Here is a 20,180-nt window from a genome sequence, read left to right as displayed (position 1 = left end):
GCTAGTCAATGGATTCAGTTGTGGGAGTGTGAAGGTGAGTAGTGTGATCTAGGGGCCCACATGGAAGGCCTGGAGGGGTGCTGGGGTACAGGAGACTGAGACAACATGGAGCTGGGGAGAGAACCAAGGAACCAATTGCCCAGAGAGAACAGGGAAGTCAGACAATATTCTTCTTCTGGAATCTTCTCCACCTGTAGATAAAAAGCAATATATCCCCACTGGAAGCCTGATTCCCTGTCACCCCCAAAAGCCCTGGATTTGGGGACACAATAAAATCAAAAGGAGGGCTGGCCCCTTCAGAATGTAGTTCATCCCTGGATTTGAGGCACCTGCCCAGGAGACAGGCTGGGAAATGCCCTTCATTCTGCCCTAGACAGAGCTAACTGCAGAAAGATCCTGCCAAAGGCACAGTCTGCAGACTTTTCTCCAGACCTAGGGGACCATTGCTGCCCATCCCACTATACCCTGCCCCAGCCTGCACCCTGGGTGTTGCTATCTGCATGGTCTGATTGGGGCAGCCAGCAGGGAAGAGGACATTCTCTCCACAGGTGCTATTACCACTTTTTAATGATCCATAAAGGGGGAAGGCTAATTTCTACCTAAGGGTCCTAGTGTGGCTACGAAGAAACCATGTACCATGGGATAAGCCACTTTCTAATGGACCCTTCCCCTTGGGGAGTGGGGGGCAGAGCTGAAAGGAGGCTGGAGTGAGGACTTCACCAGTCCACTGCCAGCAATGGACCTGTCACAGGAGAAAGGGAGATGGGAGAACCAAGACAACAAAGTCCATGAGTGTGGCAGGGTTAATTACTGTTATGAAGTAAGCTCAAAGGGTCAGCCTCACTGGCAGGGGCTTGGGGAGACGGGCAGCTGGAGCTATGGCAGAACCAGAACTGATCCCCTCCCATAAAGGTTGTGCCAAAGAGCATTCCACAGCTGAAAGATCATCCTCTCTTACCTCGTCTCATTCTCCATGGGTCTCGAATGCTGAATACCTGGCTCCTTCATTCTGTAGAAAGCTGGATTGCTCAGCCGTCTTGAAAATAAACATTTCAGGGCATAGAAGACCTAGAACTCTGCTTCCCCATGAACTTACTTACCTCTAGGTTTCCACTGTGGATGCAAAGAGCCCATTTCAGCCTGACTGCGCATTGGAGGGCATCATTCGTTCTCAGCTGGGCCACTTTGAGGAGGAAGTACTGCCTCAGCCCACTAGACTGGGGTTTGGGGAGGCATAACTCAGGAACTCCCCAGGCATCAGGCCAGTGGGAACAGTGTGGAGAAGGCTGCAAGGGGGTGGGGATGGGGGTGTTTCAGGGCTTGGTCTCCGGCAGCTCCTGTGCTGGCTAGGGAGCTGGGGTGGGGCAGGCCTGGTGACTAACATGGATAAAGGGCCGCTCGTGGTAAAGGCCTTGAAAACAAGAGAGAAAAGGGGAAATGCCACCAAACACATTGGGATTGGAATCTCCAAAACCCAAGGTTGGTGGGAATCCAGTACCATGGGGCCCCCAGAAAGCCAAGGGAGCAGTGCAGGGCCCTGCTGGAGGGGAGAGGAGCCAAGCGAAGGTCTCCCAGCCCCTGTGGACCAGGGTTGCTGCCAAGCAGCCGCCCGCTGCCCAGTGTCTCCTAGGCTGCAGCTCAGCAGGCACCCGGGGAGGTATTGGTTGCAAGCACGCACCTAATGGAATCAGCCAAAGACCAGCTAAATCCAGATGAGAGGGAGGGAGTTGAGGCCTTGCATCCCACCTGCATCCCATTCTCAACGTCCCTTAGCCAGGACAGGGCCTGAGGCTTCCAAAGTCAACCGTATGGCCCATTGCTGCTCAGCCACAGGCCTCCCGCCGCCAGCCTCTGAGCTGGGCCGAGATCCATGGACCCTTCCCAGTGTCGCTCTGCTGACTCGACGTCCCATCCCCAAAACCTGATCACTGCCCCCAACACTGGCCCATCACAGAGGGTAGTGGCCTGCATGTGCGAGTGGACGTTATTGTAGCTGCTTCTGTAATGAGGACGTGCAGGAGAAATAATTTGTGTGGAAAACACTGTCAGCCTTCCTCTCCCCTTTAGCAGTAATTCCAAGGTCAAAAACCAAAGGTTGGGGCCATGGCCTGGGCTGATGGAGACCTTGAGGTGGAATCAGCCTGCACCGCGCAATGTGACCAGCAGGGATCGCCAAACCGCCTTTTCTGCCCCCCATGTGGTATGCATGCATGTTCTCTGCGCAGATGCAGCGTGGTATGCGTGGTATGCGTGGTGTGCGTGGTGTGCATGGTGTCAGTGGTGTGATGTGCAGCGTGGCGTCTGTACGGTGGAGAAGTAGCGCTCCAGTTCCCTCAGTACTCTCCGGCACTGCAGCAGGTTCGGGACGACTTGTGGCTGCTACCTGGGGAAGAAACAGCTCCTGTCCGTAGCTGACTGCTGAAGACGGAACTTCGGTGTGGCTTCTTCGTGGTGCGGTTTCTCCGGGGCGTTTTTTCCTTCATGGTGAGTACAGAAGCTTTCGTTTTCTAGAATGTTCTGTTTCTTCCTGTTAGGTTCTCCTTTTCATCTTAATCTGGTAGTATTTTAGTATTTATTTTACAGTAGTTCTCATTCCCTGAGGGCTTTGGAGGGTGGCAGCATAGGAGGCTGTGATACTTTAGGACGTTAGGACTCTTTCTGAGGGAAACTCCCCCGTGTAGACAAAGAGAGGGAAGCTCCGGCCTTGGGAGGAAGGGGAAGCCGCCCGGGCCGGGGTCGGAGTTTGGCTGCGCTGGGTCCAAGCCTCAGACGGATCCTAGCCACCTCCAGAGTTTGCTGAATTTTTTATCTGAGTTCCCACCTTTGGGGCACAAAGGCCACTTTTCTCCACCCCCGGCAGCGCGTGTCCCCTCCTGTCCCTCCCGTCACCGCCACTTGACGCGGGGAGTTCATGGGGTTTGCGGTGCAGCAGCTTTTCAGTTTACTGTAGCCCCTACACGTCGATTTTTGATTTTGTTGCTTGTGATTTTGGTGCTCAGTTTTAAAATGAGATCTTACCCTGTTTTACTTTCTCTTCTCTTCTCTGCCCTCCCCTCTCTCTCTGTCTGTCCTCTCTCTCTCTCTCTCTCTCCTCTCTTCTCTCTCTCTCTCTCCTTTCTTTCCACCCTGTGAGCTTGGATTCAAGTTGTCCTGGAAGTAAGCTCCCCCTGTAGTTTCTTACAGTTTTATGATGATTCATGGTTTCAGGTCTCGTGTTGAGGGTTTTTATTTTTTTGAGACTGAGTCTTGCTCTATTGCCCAGGCTGGAGTGCAGTGGCACAATCTCAGCTCATTGCAATTTCTGCCTCCCAGGTTCAAGTGATTCTGCTGCCTCAGCCTCCGGTGTAGCTGGGACTACAGGTGCACACCACCACATCCGGCTAATTTTTGTAGTTTTAGTAGAGACCGGGTTTCACCATATTGGCCAGGCTGGTCTTGAATTCCTGACCTCGTGATCCGCCTGCCTCGGCCTCCCAAAGTGCTGGGATTACAGGCGTGAGCCACCGTGCCCAGCCGTGTTGAGGTTTTAAGCCCGTTTTGAGTTGATTTTTTGTTGTGTAACAGAAGGGTCCTATTTCATTCTGTTGCATATGGATATCGGTTTCCTTAAAACCGTGAATGAAGAAAATCTCTTATCCCCTTGTGTCTTTCTGGAAAGGCACCTGGGACAGAGGAGCCACCTGCAGGCCCCACAGCCCCAGTTGAGGAGGCGTGGTGAGAAGGGGACTTGGTGTTCTGCAGCTTACCATTACCTCTGTGGCCCATCCATGGAATCTGTGAAGAGGTGTGGTGTTTGTGTGTCTCCATTTTCTGCTCACATGGAAAATCTGTGATGTGATGGCTTCAGACCCCACAGGATGAATGAGGGTGGGGGAGAGGAGAGGAGAAAAGAAAAGAGAGGGAAAGGGGAGAGAGACAGAGGAGAGAGGAGAGGAGAGTGATGACAGGAGACAAATATGAGTGAGAAACAGAAAGAATGGGCAAGATGATTAGAAGGCTGAAAGAAGGAGAGAGCAATCTAAGGTGAGAAAACACTGCACATAGAAAACATTCTGAAGGAGAGAGAAGGAGGGGCAGATCAGATAGGGGAAACAACAAGGGAGTGGAGAGAGGTTGAGAGGATGTGAGTCACCTCTGGAGGGCTGGGTTCTGTTTTTACTGGGAAGAAAAAAATGTTCTTTGTTATCAAAAGCCTTGAGTGACACCAGTGGGTCTTCCCACTCATGAACCAGCACCCAGATTGGTGAGTGCAAACACACATGCACATTCATGTGCAAACATAGATACATGCTCACATACTCAAGATACACATATATTCACATGCACACATATACACAAATGCACACGTGTATGCACGTACATGCTCACATACACACTTGTGTTCTCACACATACTCACATGTACATGCACAGGCACACACACACACTCACATGAACACACTGACATACACACATTAACATTTTCTGTTTGCCCCTGGTGAAATAGAGTGCCAGAAAATTTTGCCCAACCATTGTGATGTCTTGGGTAGGCAAACTGGGGGAAATTTCGTCACAGCCATGGTGCCAAGTTTTGAAGAGGTTTTTCCTAGTGTGGGTGTCTTAGCATGAGCTAGGTCTTCCCTGAGAGTGGCATCTGGCCCCAGCTCCATGTGGCCCTCACCAAGTCCTGTTGCCTATACATCCTAGGTTCCATCTCTCAAAGCTGGCTTCGTCAGTGGTCTGTGAAGTGGGCTGCAGAACCACTGAAGTGTGGAAATAGAGATCAGAACTTTACATTTATCTATACTTTATCTCACATTTAAAAATTTCCTTTTCCTTGTATGTGTATGATAATGTCTCTATTAGTGGAGCAGAGCATTTAAATGATCATTAAATAAAAATGCAATATGGCTGCATGCTAAGAAAGATTTTGCTATTAGTGGTATGTTATTAGGAAAGCTTGGAGTTGCTGGGACTGCCTTCTGGTCACTTTTCTCTGCATCTTTTCTTGGGCACTCTTTTTGTCCATTCTCCAGTTCAGTCAAATGTGATTGTTTAACAATTCTCACCTCTCTTCCTTCTACAAGAACCCCATGTTTAAAAGCCTTTAGTAGCTTCACAATGTTTTTAAATAGTTATGAATTTGAGTGGGTTTTTTTTTTTTTTGAGATGGAGTCTCTTGCCCAGGCTGGAGTGCAGTGGTGCGATCTCTGCTCACTGCAACCTCCGCCTCCCAGATTCAAGTGATTCTCTTGCCTCAGCCTCCCAAGTAGCTAGGGTTATAGGCGCATGCCATCGTGCCCAGCTAATTTTTTTTTTTTTTTTGAGATGGAGTCTTGCTCAGTCGCCCAGGCTGGAGTGCAGTGGCGTGATCTCGGCTCACTGCAAGCTCTGCATCCTGGGTTCACACCATTCTCCTGCCTCAGCCTCCTGGGTAGCTGGGACTACAGGCGCCTGCCACCACACCTGGCTAATTTTTTGTGCATATTTAGTAGGGATGGGGTTTCACTATGTTAGCCAGGATGGTCTCGATCTCCTGACCTCAAGTGATCCACCCACCTCAGCCTCCCAAAGTGCTGGGATTACAGACGTGAGCCACCATGCCCTGGCCAAGTATGTTTTGCTATAGTGAGTAATAATTTTTTTTTTTTTTGCCTGAGTTCTTTCTACCCCATAACTAGCACCCTGGGCTTCTTTGAATTTCTTGGATGAGTCTCAATCCTGCAAGCTATTTTCCCCTTGCTTGGCAAAACTTCTTCTCTGTCTCATTGCCCACCTGTCTAACCTTGACTCATTCCCCAGGATTCTACTTAAGTAACATTTTCTCTGGTAGGCCTTTTCTGATCCCATAGACTTACTACCTAGTCCCATAGTATCTTGTATTTTTGGTGACTACAAGAGAGTGGGGAACTTGTCTGGGTTCTGTAGATCCAGTGGTTTGCTGGTAAATGCTTAACATCGGACTCTCTGAAAAACACAAAAACATGGCTGGTAGTATTTGCACATTTTTGTGTTGTAAACAGGACTGTCATGGTCAGATTCAAGCTACCAAGCTGATGTCACTGAATGATGAGTTGGGATGAGATGCATGGTAGCACACCATCATATGATATTTCTGCCATATAGATGCAGTAGATGCATCATGAGCATAGATAATAAAATATAGTAAAATAATTAGAATATGAGGAGTTGTAGGTATTGTTTTAATATAATTTAGTTGGAAGTTTATATAATGAATTTTAATAATGACTTTATTTAACAATTAACTCTCAAAAATTCCTGAAAATTTAATAACCTGGTCTCATTCAGTGATATAAGCCAGGACTAGAGATCCCTTGTGTCAAGCACAGACAGGTCACATTGTTTTGCATTGATTGCAGACATTGGAATAAGTCAACATGTATATGTGCTGCCGTTTCTTGGAATTTACTGTGCCTTTGAATTATTGACTTAGTCACTTATAACTGGGATGTTTTTATTATACTAGCTTTCATATGAGAGTAAGTATATATACAAAAGGGAAACATATACAAGTGCAACTAGATATTCAAGGGCACGCCAGTAATGTAGCTGATTCACTGAGGCATTAACATTGATCCGATAAAGTTTAATAACAGGTGATTGGCTCAGATGAACTAATTATTATAAACATTAATCTTGGTTTGTTGGGTATTCAAGGTAGAAAGGAAAACGGTGAACATGTGACTGCTTTTCACCTTCTCATTTTGCTTTTCATTTTCTTATTTACCAATCATTGAGAGGTGAATTATTAAAAAAACACTTTAGTAGTATTTGTCTGCAGCTACTACATTGCTAGTTTTGACTGAATTAGTCAGTTAACCTAACTTCCTAAATTGACTAAACATTTGACTGAAAAGATTCTTTGGAAGAAAATATAGACTATTTCACAATATTATAATGACATATTGTGTGAAAATGTAGATTAAGGGCACTCAACACATTTCTGTTAATCCAATTATATGTTTCTACATGGATATAAGAGTAAATGCCATTCATCTGGGCGTGGTGGCTCACATTTGTAATCTCAGCACTTTGGGAGGCCAAGGCAGGCAGATCGCGAGGTCAGGAGATCGAAACCATCCTGGCTAACACGGTGAAACCCCGTCTCTACTAAAAATACAAAAAATTAGCCAGGCATGGTGGTGGGCGCCTGTAGTCCCAGCTACTCGGGAAGCTGAGGCAGGAGAATGGCATGAACCCAGGAGGTGGAGCTTGCAGTGAGCCGAGATCATGCCACTGCACTCCAGCCTGGGCAACAGAGCGAGACTCCATCAAAAAAAAAAAAAAAAGAGTAAATGCCATCAGGGTTACAAAAGTTGGTGCAAAATTTAGACATTTTAATAGTCGTGTAGTAGGGGATTTCAAGTATTATTTTCTAAAGGTTGACTGTTAACAATTAGGTCCTATAAAGAAAAAGTTTTTAAATGTCCTATAATATAGTCTTTATTTTATAAGCAGTGTTTCTAGACAAAAGGGACCTTCTAAACTTTATTTCTAAAAATCAAAAGCTGTTAGAGTCAGAAAGATTTTTAAAATTGAATCTAAGCTTTTTTTGTTGTTGTTATGAATGAGGAAACTGAAGCCACACATGAATATGAACGGCCCTGTTATATTTGAATCTCGGTTTTGGAATGTGTGATTTACCATTTGAATGAAGACCTGAGCAGGTAAGAGCTTATCATTGTTCCAAGTGGTGTTCAGGCGTACACTCTATTCTGTGCTGCCCCATCATCCTGGATGACTCTCCTTTTTATGTTGAATTAATGCATGGTCATATTTGCAGAGAAAGGTAAGGAGGCATATTAAAAATCCACAGTAATGTAGATAAATTTTGTAAAATCAAATAATATTGATCACCTATTTCTATTTAATTCAGAGCAAAGGAAGGAAATTTTTCTGTTTTTTCACACCTTGCTTTCCATAATGAAAGTGACATTCTGCTTCGAATCATTTCTAGCGAAGTGATTTTCAATATTATTGTCTGTGACATTTTGACAGTTAAAATGCATTTCTTAAGCCTAATGGAAATAAATGCTGCAGTGTTTTTTCTTGTTTTCATCCCCTCCACCCACAGTAGTCCTATCTGTGCTTGTTGCCTAGGAAACTACAATGTTGAACATTTTGATATGTTTGTTGGCTTCGTATGTCTTCTTTTCAGAAGTGTCTGTTTACATCTTTTGCCCACTTTTTTTTTTTTTTTTTTGAGACAGAGCCTTGCTCTGTTTTCCAGGCTGGAATGCAGTGGCATGATCTCAGCTTACTGCAACCTCCGCCTCCCGGCTTCAAGTGATTCTCCTCCCTCAGCCTCCTGAGTAGCTGGGATTACAGGCACCTGCCACCATGCCCAGCTAATTTTTGTATTTTTAGTAGAGATGGGGTTTCACCATGTTGGCCAGGCTGGTCTTGAACTCCTGACCTCAGGTGATCTGCCTGCCTCAGCCTCCCAAAGTCCTGGGATTACAGGCATGAGCCATTGTGCCTAGCCTTTTGCCCAGTTTTTAATGGGATTATTCGTATTTTGCATATTGATTTAAGTTTCTTATAGATGCTAGATATTAGACTTTTGTGAATATTTTCTTCCATTCTGTAGGTTTTCTGTTTATTCTGTTGATAGTTACTTTTGTTGTGAAGAAGTTCTTTAGTTTAATTAGGTCCCACTTGTCAATTTTTGTTTTTGTTGCAACTGCTATTGAGAACCTAGTCATAAATTCTTTTTTTTTTTTTTCAATTTGAGACAGAGTCTCACTCTATTGACCAGGCTGGAGCGCAGTGGTGCAGTCTTGGCTCACTACAACTTCTGTCTCCTGGGTTCAAGAAATTCTCGTGCCTCAGCCACCCAAGAAGCTGGGATTACAGGCACGCACCCCCATGCCAGGGTAATTTTTTGTATTTTTAGTAGAGACAGGGTTTCACCATGTTGGTCAGGCTGGTCTCGAACTCCTGACCTCAGGTGATCTGCCCACCTCAGCATTCCAAAGTGCTAGGATTACAGGTGTGAGCCACCGTGCCCGGCCTCTAGTCATAAATTCTTTCCCAAGGCTGATGTCCTGAATGGTATTTCCTAGGTTTTCTTCTAGAGTTGCCCGGCTGGGAGTTGCAATTCTTATATCAGATAAAACAGACTTTAAACCAATAAAATTAGGTAGGACAAGGAAGGGCATTATTACATAATGATAAAGGCTAACAAGAAGACTTAACTATTAAAGTCTTACACTTAAATCTTTGATCCAGTGGCAAGATAGATATAAAGCTAGATATAAATACAAGACCCAACCATCATCAAGAGATTAATCTCACATGTAACAGTATCCACAGGCTCAAAGTGAAGGGGTGGAGAAATATCAACCAGGTAAGAGTCGCTGTTCTTTTTTTTTTTTTTTTGAGATAGAGTCTCTGTTACCCAGGCTTGAGCATAGTGTTGTGATTATGGCTCACTGCAGCCTCAACCTCTGAGGCTTAAGTGATCCTCCCACCTCAGCCTCCGAGTAGCTGGGACTATATCTGCCACCACACCTGGCTAATTTTTGTATTTTTTGTAGAGATGGTGTTTTGCCATGTTGCCCAGGCTGGTCTCCAACTCTTGAGTTCAAACAATCCACCTGCCTTGGCCTCACGAAGTGCCTGGATTACAGGCATTAGTGACTGCATCTGGACTAGAAGTTGCAATTATTCATTTATTTATTTATTTATTTATTTTGAGATGGAGTCTTGTTCTGTCACCCAGGCTGGAGTGCAATGGTGTGATCTCGGCTCACTGCAACCTGCACCTCCCAGGTTCAAGCGATTCTTCTGCCTCAGCCTCTCGAGTAGCTGGGACTATAGGTGGGTGCCACCACGCCCAGCTAATTTTTGTATTTTTAGTAGAGATGGGGTTTTGCCATGCTGGCCAGGCTGGTTTCAAACTCCTGACCTCAAGTGATCCACCCACCTCGGCCTCCCAAAGTGCTGGGATTACAGATGTGAGCCACCGTGCCCGGCCGGGAGTTGTAATTCTTATATCAGATAAAACAGACTTTAAACCAATAAAATTAGGTAGGACAAGGAAGGCAATATTACATAATGATAAAGGCTAACAAGAAGACTTAACTATCCTAAATATATGCGCACCCAACACTGAAGCACCCAAATTCATAGCACAAGTTCTTCTTGGCCTAGAAAATGACATAGACAACCACACAATAGTAGTGGGAGACTTCACCTCCCCACGGAAGTGTTAGTCGGATCATTAAGGCAGAAAATTAACAAAGAAATGCGGGACTTAAACTCAAAACTTGACCAATTAGACCTAATAGTCTTCTACAAAACCCTCCACTCAACAACCACAGAGTACACATTCTTCTTATCTGTATGTGGAACATACTTTTAAGATGAACCATATGCTCAGCCATAAAGCAAGTCTCAATAAATAATTAAAAAAAAACCCTGAAATTGTACAAAGCACACTGTGAGACCACAGTGCAATAAAAATAGAAACCAGTAGCAGTTAAGATCTCTTAAAACAACACAAATACATGGAAATTAAACAACTTGCTCCTGAATAAATCCTGGGTGAACATTGAAATTAAGGCAGAAATAAAAAAAAAACTTTGAAATTAATTAAAATAGGCACATAGCTTACCAGAGATTTCTGGGATTTCTCTTCACACAAGTAAAGCAGTGTGGAGAGGAAGTTTATACCTCTAAATGCCTTCATCAAAAAGTCAGAAAGATCTCAAATTGACAATTAATTGGGCACCTAAAGGAACTTGGGAACTGAAGAACCAACCAACCCCAAAGCTTGTAAGAAACACATAAATAACTAAAATCAGAGAAGAACTTAATGAAATTGAGATGCAAAAATCTATACAAAAGGTTAATGAAACCAAGAGTTGCTTCTCTGAGAAAAATAAACAATATTGATGCGCTGCTAGCTGGATTAAAGATCCAAATAAGTAGAATTGGAAATGACAAAGATGGCATTACAACTGATCTTACAGAAATGAAAGGGACCCTCAGAATACTATGAACAATTCTATACAAACAAATTAGAAAATCTGGAGGAAATGGATACATTCCTGGAAATATACAGTCTCCTAAGATTAAATCAGGAAGAGATTGGAATCTTGAGTAGACCAATACTGAACCCTGATTGAAAGAGTAATATAAAACCTAGCAATGGAAAAAGTCCCTGGACCTGATGGATTCAAAGCCAAATTCTGAATTCAAAGCCTTTCTGAAACTACTCTAAAAAGTCGAGGAGGAGAGACTCCTCCTTAATTCATTCTATGAAACCAGCATCAGCCTAACACTAAAATCTGGCAGAGACATGACAAAGAAAAAAAATTTCAGGCCAATATCCCCAATGAGCATAGAAGAAGAAATCCTCAACAAAATACTAGCAAACTGAATCCAGCAGCACATCAAAAAATTAATTCACCTTGATCAAATAGACTTTATTCCAGGGATGTTGGTTCAACATTTGCAATCAGTAAGTGTGATTCCCTGTATAAACAGATTAAAAGCAAAAACCATATGATTATCTCAATAGATGCAGAAAAATCTTTTGATAAAATCTTAACACCCCTTCATGATAAAAACTCTCAACAGGCTGGGCACGGCGGCTTATGCCTCTAATCCCAACACTTTGTGAGACTAACATGGGAAGATCACTTGAGCCAAGGAGTTCAAGGTCAGTCTGAGCAACATAGTGAGACTCCCATCTTTCAAAAAATAAAATAAATTAGCCAAGCATGGTGGTGCATGCCTGTAGTTCCAGCTACTTGGGAGGCTGAGGCAGGAGGATTGCTTGAGCCAAAGAGATGGAGGCTGCAGTGAGCTGTGATCATGCCACTGTGCTCCAGGCTGGGCAACAGAGTGAGACCTTGTCTCTAAAGATAAAATATAAAATAATAAAATATAGTAAAATGTAAAATAAAATATGAGTTGCGCAGTAGATAATACAAAAGAGGTGGGAAGCGTATCTCCAGTGGAGCTTCCTGTTGCACCTGGTGGTCTTGGCTCATAACTTGGCACCTCTAAGCCCTGGGAAGGGCAGTATGGGTCAGTATTTTGTGCCAGGGCTCCCTGGAGGAATGAGGAGAGGGCTGGCTGTGGAGACTTGGGGAGCATCCTTGGGATGGGGAGATGGGGAGCTCTGGAGAATGATGGGATAAATGACAGTTATGCTGAAACTTTGTGTTCTAATTCAGGGAAACACATGTAGCTTGAGGGCATTCTGGATTTGGAGATTTGTGGCCCAGACACCAGCAGAGTGGGTGCTTGTCACCGGTAGAAAAGGAGGACTACAGTTAGTGCAGGTGATGGAGGAGTCAGGAAACAGATCATGCGGCTTCACAGAGTCAGATGTGGAGAAGAATATGGCAGAGGGTGAGGAGGCAGGGAGAGGCCCTAGGCAGATGCTCAGATTCCCTGATCCTGCCTTTATGTGCTCCACATGGCCTTGGCTGGGAGACCCCAAAGAGCCTCTGCTGTGACAGATTTGATTGATTGCTCACAGCAGTTCTGGGAGTGCTGAGATAACTACTAGATAAAAACGCTGAAGGATTATCTGTCAGATATTTCTTTATTTTTTATTGATACAGTGTCTCTGTTGTCTAGGCTGGAGTGCAGTGGTGCAATCTCGGCTGACTGCAACCTTGACCTCCCTGGCTCAGGTGATCCTCCCAGCTCAGCTTCCCAAGCAGCTGGGACTACAGGTGTGCACTACTATGGCCAGCTAGTTTTTGTATTTTTTTTTTTGTAGAGACAGAGTTCCTCCATGTTGCCCAAGCTGGTCTTGAATTCCTGGACTCAGGTGATCCACCTGCCTTGGCCTCCCAAAGTGCTGGGATTACAGGTATGAGCCACTGCACCATTTTTTAAAAATTACATATTATTTATATCTTTTTATATAGTTAAAAAATTATCCCATCGAAATTCCATGCACGTATTTGTCAGGCCCTTAGAAGTTTCTGTGGGACAATTGTGTTGATTCAAACACACACACACACACACACATACACAGATTGAGTATATTTAAGGAGAAATGCAGCAGGAATGTCTCCATCCAAGGCCACTGTTTTTAGGAGAGCAGCCTTTCTGGGGCATCTGAAGCCTCAGAGAGCCTGGTGTCTGTCCCCAGAGGTGCCTAAATAATTGAATGATGGGCCACTGAGGGAGGAGAGTCATGGGCAGGTCTGGGTCTCACCTGTTCTCCAGTCAGGAGCCCTTTGTGAGCGCTCAATTTGCTGTCACAGGAATGTGGGAAGTGTCTGGCCATTCTTATCCCATGATTAAGGCATGGCTGGCATTATGTACGAATGTATGGTGTATGCCCAGCACCATATATGTACAGGCAAGCTTGAACTTGATTTCACATAAAATGCAGGAACTGGATTTCACATAAAAGTTAAAGTGGCAATTTTATTTAAAAGGGAGTCATTAAAAAGTGTAAATATCACAGTATGGACATATGTTATCTAAAACTCTAAAAGGTAGTGAAACTGGTAACAAACTACTTCTCATCTTTGGACAGATACAACAACAGCATTAATGAAACTGGTTGCCAGACAAGTATGTACCACTTGCTCCTGTGCCTTAGGGAAGAGAGGATGTTATAACACAGGCATTTTGATGCAGGGATTCATGGATAGTTGTTCCCTATTAACAATGCTAAAATTAAGTTCACATTTTTTACTTTGTGCGGGAACTGAAGACTCTTGTTCTTTTGAGGGCTATCTTTCAAGGTGTTGACATCAAAGCCACTTGTTGCCCAAAATGCACCAGAGATGGGAATTTAAACCTCTTCACAAAGCAAACCACTGGTAATTCGTAGGAAGTATCCAACATTGTTTTACAACTGATCTCCAATAATACGGCAAACATCATTTCTTTGGAACACAGTTTTCTTCATCCCACAAGAAGTTACAGGATAAGAAAACTGGTAGTTAAATGACAGCAGTGTTGTTACAAGACAGTTATTTCCCAGATGTATGTCACCAGTTCTAATTTCACAGCACTGGGGCCATGACCATGAGGTGGAACCATCCTGTGTTGCACACTGTGACCAGCAGGGGCGTTCAAACTGCCTTTTCTGCCCTTAATGGTGCACATGGGTGTAGGCACCGTGTGGCATGTGTGGCGTCCACAGTGAGGAGAAGGTGAAGCACTCCAGGTCCCTCAGGACTTGCTGGACGGGACACTGCGGCAGCTTTGAGATGACTTGGGACTGCGCCCTTGGGAAGAGACAGCTCCTATCCACTGTGCTGACTGCTGAAGAGGGAGCTTCCTTGCAGTTTCGCCTCAGCGCAGCCCCTCAGCTGTTTTTTCTTCATTGTGAGTATAGAAGCTTTCATTTTGTAGAATGTTCTGTTATTCCCGTCAGGTTCTCACTCATTTTCCTCTTTTTCTGTTAGTATTTTAGTGTGTATTTTACAGTAGTATTCATTCCCCTAGGGCTTTTGAGGGTGGCAGCATAGGAGGCTGTAGAATTTTAGGCTTTAGGACTTTTTCTGAGGGAAACTCCTATGTAGATTGAGAGAGAGGGAAACTCTGTCTGTGGGAGGAAGGGGAAGCCTGGCCCAGGATGGGTGTCAGAGCCACACCCTGCTTGATTGTGCTGCATCCAAGCCTCAGGTGGAAGGAAAAGAATCCCAGCCACCTTCAGAGTTTGCTGATTTTTATTTTTTTGAGACAGAGTCTGGCTCTGTTGGCCAGGCTGGAGTGCAGTGGTGGATCTCAGCTCACTGCAGCCTTTACTTCCTGGAATCAAAGGATTCTCCAGCCTCAACCTCCTGAGTGACTGGGCCTGTGCCACCATGCCCAGCTAATTTTTTTTTTTTTTAATTTTGTTGTAGAGATGGAGTTTTGCCGTGGCACCCAGGCTGGTCTCAAACTCCTGAACTCAAATCAGTCCTCCCGCCTTGGCTTCCCAAAGTGCTGGGATTATAGGTGTGAACTACTGCACCTGGCCTGCTGAATTTTTTTTTTTTAAACACGAAAACACATGTAATTTTATTTTTGTTTAACATTAAGCTTGCCAACTTCTTTCCCTGAACAGCATTTGTCTTGTTTTGATACCCACCTACACTTAGAAACGTACTGCAAACTATTTAGTGATTCCACTATGAATTTATAGTCGTATGACTAAGATGTTTTGAATATAAGCCTATCCATATGCCAGATATAAATTTCAGGAACTCTTAATGTCTCTTCTTTTACAGAAACTCTACCTCTATCCTGATGTAATTAGGTTGATTAAGAAAATTAAAGGCCATGGGCCAGAAAACTAATTTCCACAAACGCAACAAAAGGAAAAGTTTCTCCAGTAACCTCTATGCAATGGGAAATCTTTCTTTTAAGTACCAAGTGAATTTCTTCAACTGTACAATGTCTTCTAATTTGAAGGTTTTCAAATATAATACAGTAACAACAAAATATAATAAAATTAAGACTATGAGAAAACAGAGTAAATGGTATAATTCAAATAATAACTAAAATAAAATGACATTATGGATTTGTAATCAACCTATAATTACATATTTAAATTTTACTTTACATACATAAGATCACAGCTAAGGAGGTTAACCATAATTTCAAATTTTATCACCAGCCACTTGTGCTATTTTATCACATTTGAAAATATTCACTCATATTACGTACTTCAAACAGTGATCTGTAAATTTGTTTAGACTATGATAATTAACAACCTTTTCTTCTTCAGGATAACTTGAAAAATTAAATGATGTATTGACCATACTACTAAAGAAACTTTAGTTTTTGATTATGGTCTCTGCATTGAAGAATTTTTCTTTAATAATTTTCAAATCTTCCCATGACCTCTGTCTGTTCATAGAAATATCATCTTTGAAATAACTTGTGTGAATACTTTATAAATCAAAAATGGATTCACATGACCATATTACCAGAATCACCAATTTTAACAGTCTCCTACATATTTCTATATCACTTCTCTTGATTATAAAATGTCAGTAATATGAACATGCTCTTAATATAATAGAATATTTAATTACATCAGTTTCCTATCACACCAAAGTCACTTAATAATTACATTGGCCGTTTCCACTGATCAGCAGGAGGCTCTTCCACTGATGACTCCCATGGTTTCCACTCCCTCATTTTTCTTACCAGATTTAGTTCATGTTCAGCCTGAAGAATCACCTCTTCTAATTGACTGCCTTGAAGTTGGTCTTCTAATTTTTTAACATCTGGTTCCGCTTTAACCATAGGCAGCTTCTCATTTGTAATCTCTTCTGTATACTTTCTATATGCTGAATTTTTAGGGATTTCCTCAAGAGCATCAAGAATCTTTGTGTACAATATTCTTAGCCTCTCGTGTGGAGTATTGCACACAGCCAATCCCAGTGGTCTTCTTCAGCACACTGCCATGACAGCACCGACGAGTCGATGACCTGAATTTTTTTTTTAAATCTGGATTCCCACTGCACAGGGGCCACTTTTCTCCATCCTCTGCAGCACGTGTCCCCTCTGTCCCTCCAGTCATAGCCACCTAACCAGGGGAAGGGAACTTCCATGCTGTTTAATGCCCTCTTTGGAGAAATATCTATTCAGGGTCTCTGCCCAATTTTGGGTGGATCATATGTTTTACTGTTGCTACCTAGTATTGTTTTTTTTTCTTTTTTTTCCTCCCTTTTTTAAAAATTATACTTTAAGTTCTCGGGTACACATGCACAACGTGCAGGTTTGTTACATATGTATACATGTGCCATGTTGGTGTGCTGCACCTATTAAATCATCATTTACATTAGGTATTTCTCCTAATGCTATCCCTCCCCCATCCCCCCACCCCATGACAGGCTCTGGTGTGTCATGTTCCCTGCCCTGTGTCCAAGCGTTTTCTTTGTTCAGTTCCCACCTATGAGTGAGAACATGCGGTGTTTGGTTTTCTGTCCTTGTGACAGTTTGCTCAGAATGATGGTTTCCAGCTTCATCCATGTCCCTACAAAGGACATGAACTCATCCTTTTTTATGGCTGCATAGTATTCCATGGTGTATATGTGCCACATTTTCTAAATCTAGTCTATCATTGATGGACATTTGGGTTGGTTCCAAGTCTTTGCTATTGTGAATAGTGCCACAATAAACATACTTGTACGTGTGTCTTTATAGTAGCATGATTTATAATCCTTTGGACATATATCCAGTAATGGGATCGCTGGGTCAAGTGGTATTTCTATTTCTAGATCCTTGAGGAATCGCCACACTGTCTTCCACAATGGCTGAACTAGTTTACACTCCCACCAACAGTGTAAAAGTGTTCCTATTTCTCCACATCCTCTTCAGCACCTGTTGCTTCCTGACTTTTTAATAACTGCCATTCTAACTGGTGTGAGATGGTATCTCAATGTGGTTTTGATTTGCATTTCTCTGATGACCAGTGATGATGAGCATTTTTTTTTGTGTCTGTTGGCTGCATAAATGTCTTTTTTTTTTTTTTTTTAACTGGTAATAGAATTTATTCAAATGTGCCTTAATATAGGCGCTGGGGCTTGCCCATGGTGCTCTTGATATATAAGGCCCGGACATTCTGCTAGTTTTTCTTGAGCAATGACACCAAGAAGTTGACAGCCAGGTGACTGTTATACACAAGCTCATCGTCTGTCATCTTCACGTGACCAACAGCTACAGCCAGACATAACACCTTCTTCATTTGGAACTTGATTGTGGACTTCACCTCATCCACTTTGGCCACCATGTTTTCGTTGTGTGTGAGCAGGGAAGGGAACTTCCCTGCCTTATTTAGACCTGGGCCGAGGATTCTTGGAATCTGCTTGATCAGAGACTCTGAGGCCAAAAACGCATCATACTTCTTGGCCAGCTTCTTGACCAGTTTTTTATTCTTGTTGAGTTTTTTCAGTGCCTTGATGTCCCTGTGGGGGATATCCACGGCCTTAGCCTCATCACAGTGCTGCTGGTCCCCCAGGACACACACAGAGAACTTGGGGCGGGGAGTGGACTTAAGCCTGATGGTGCCCGAGAAGCACTTGTCCTTCTGGGGGTCATAGTTCTTCAAGCTGATCTGCAACTCCACCGTCTCCAGGAACTTGTGGCGCTTGCACTGGTTCCCGCACAGGACTTCCCGCACCGCCTCGTACAGGGTGTCGCGAGAGACTTTGCTGCTCATGGCTTCTCCCACTGCGCTAACTGGAAAAGAGCAAATGTCTTCTTTTGAGACATGTCTGTTCATATCCTTTGCCCACTTTTTGATGGGGTTGTTTTTTTCTTGTACATTTGTTTAAGTTCTTTGTAGATTCTGGATATTAGCCCTTTGTCAGATGGGTAGATTGCAAAAATTTTCTCCCATTCTGTAGTTTGCCTATTCACTCTGATGGTAGTTTCTTTCTGTGCAGAAGCTCTTTGGTTTAATTAGATCCCATTTGTCGATTTTGGCCTTTGTTGCCATTACTTTTGGTGTTTTTTAGTCATGAAGTCTTTGCCCATGCCTGTGTCCTGAATGGAATTGCCTAGGTTTTCTTCTAGGGTTTTTATGGTTTTAAGTATAACATTTAAGTCTTTAATCCATCTTGAATTAATTTTTGTGTAAGGTGTAAGGAAGGGATCCAGTTTCAGCTTTCTACATATGGCTAGCCAGTTTTCCCAGCACCATTTATTAAGTAGGGAATCCTTTCCCCATTTCTTGTTTTTGTCAGGTTTGTCAAAGATCAGGTGGTTGTAGATGTGTGATGTTATTTCTGAGGCCTCTGTTCTGTTCCATTGGTCTATATCTCTGTTTTGGTACCAGTACCATGATGTTTTTGTTACTGTAGTCTTGTAGTATAGTTTGAAGTCAGGTAGCATGATGCCTCCAGCTTTGTTCTTTTTGCTTAGGATTGACTTGGCGATGCAGGCTCTTTTTTGGTTCCATAGGAACTTTAGTTTTTTCCAATTCTGTGAAGAAAGTCACTGGTAGCTTGATGGGAATGGCATTGAATCTATAAATTACCTTGGGCAGTATGGCCATTTTCATGATACTGATTCTTCCTATCTATGAGCATGGAATGTTCTTCCATTTGTTTGTGTCCTTGTTTATTTCGTTGAGCAGTGGTTTGTAGTTCTCCTTGAAGAGGTCCTTCACATCCCTTGTAAGTTGGATTCCTAGGTATTTTATTCTCTTTGTAGCAATTGTGAATGGGAGTTCACTCATGATTTGGCTCTCTGTTTGTCTGTTATTGGTGTATAGGAATGCTTGTGATTTTTGCACATTTATTTTGTACCCTGAGACTTTGCTTATCAGCTTAAGCAAAGACTTAAGCTTATCATCTTAAGACTTTAAAGCTTAAGACTTTAAAGATTTAAGCTTATCAGACTTAAGCTTATCAGCTTAAGGAGATTTTAGGCTGAGACGATGGGGATTTCTAAACTTACAATCATGGCATCTGCAAACAGGGACAATTTGACTTCCTCTTTTCCTAATTGAATACCCTTTATTTCTTTCTCTTGCCTGATTGCCCTGGCTAGAACTTCCAACACTATGTTGAATAGGAGTCATGAGAGAGGGCATCCCTGTCTTGTGCCAGTTTTCAAAGGGAATGCTTCCAGCTTTGGCACATTCAGTATGATATTGGCTGTGGGTTTGTCATAAATTATTATTTTGAGATACATTCCATCAATACCTAGTTTATTGACAGTTTTTAGCATGAAGCGCTGTTGAATTTTGTCAATGGACTGTTCTGCATCTATTGAGATAATCATGTGGTTTTTGTCTTTGGTTCTGTTTATGTGATGGATTACATTTATTGATTTGTGTATGTTGAACCAGGCTTGCATCCCAGGGCTGAAGCCAACTTGATCATGGTGGATAAGCTTTTTGATGTGCTGCTGGATTTGGTTTGCCAGTATTTTATTGATGATTTTCGCATCGATATTCATCAGGGGTATTGGTCTAAAATTCTCTTTTTGTTGTGTCTCTGCCAGGCTTTGGTATCAGGATGATGCTGGCCTCATAAAATGAGTTAGGGAGGATTCCCTGTTTTTCTATTGATTGGAATAGTTTCAGAAGGAATGGTACCAGCTCCTCTTTGTACCTCTGGTAGAATTCGGCTGTGAATCCGTCTGGTCCTGGACTTTTTTTGGTTGGTAGGCTATTAATTATTGCCTCAATGTGTGCAGGAATTTATCCATTTCTTCTAGATTTTCCAATGTATTTGCATAGAGGTGTTTATA

At 43.1% G+C, this 20,180-nt stretch overlaps 2 protein-coding genes across 2 annotated transcripts; both read right to left on the bottom strand.

The window, feature by feature from the left end:
- Nucleotides 1-13,269: 13,269 nt before the first annotated feature.
- LOC134761813 (NADH dehydrogenase [ubiquinone] 1 alpha subcomplex subunit 5-like) lies at nt 13,270-16,500 on the bottom strand. Its single transcript, XM_063726387.1, has 2 exons — nt 16,454-16,500; nt 13,270-16,368 (listed from the first exon to the last, which is right to left on the bottom strand). The coding sequence occupies exons 1-2, from the start codon at nt 16,498-16,500 to the stop codon at nt 16,044-16,046; spliced, it is 372 nt and encodes a 123-aa protein (XP_063582457.1). The 3' UTR covers nt 13,270-16,043.
- Nucleotides 16,501-17,439: 939 nt separating this feature from the next.
- Nucleotides 17,440-18,997, bottom strand: LOC134761830 (large ribosomal subunit protein uL1-like). The gene has a single exon (XM_063726424.1). It carries the CDS (start codon nt 18,202-18,204, stop codon nt 17,548-17,550), a length of 657 nt encoding a protein of 218 aa, XP_063582494.1. The 5' UTR covers nt 18,205-18,997; the 3' UTR covers nt 17,440-17,547.
- Nucleotides 18,998-20,180: the final 1,183 nt, after the last annotated feature.

This window comes from Pongo abelii, chromosome 7 (genome assembly GCF_028885655.2).
Source record: "Pongo abelii isolate AG06213 chromosome 7, NHGRI_mPonAbe1-v2.0_pri, whole genome shotgun sequence".
Taxonomy (NCBI): Eukaryota; Metazoa; Chordata; class Mammalia; order Primates; family Hominidae; genus Pongo; species Pongo abelii.
Note: the sequence above shows the minus strand (reverse complement) of the source record. Positions and strands in the feature narration are given on the sequence as shown.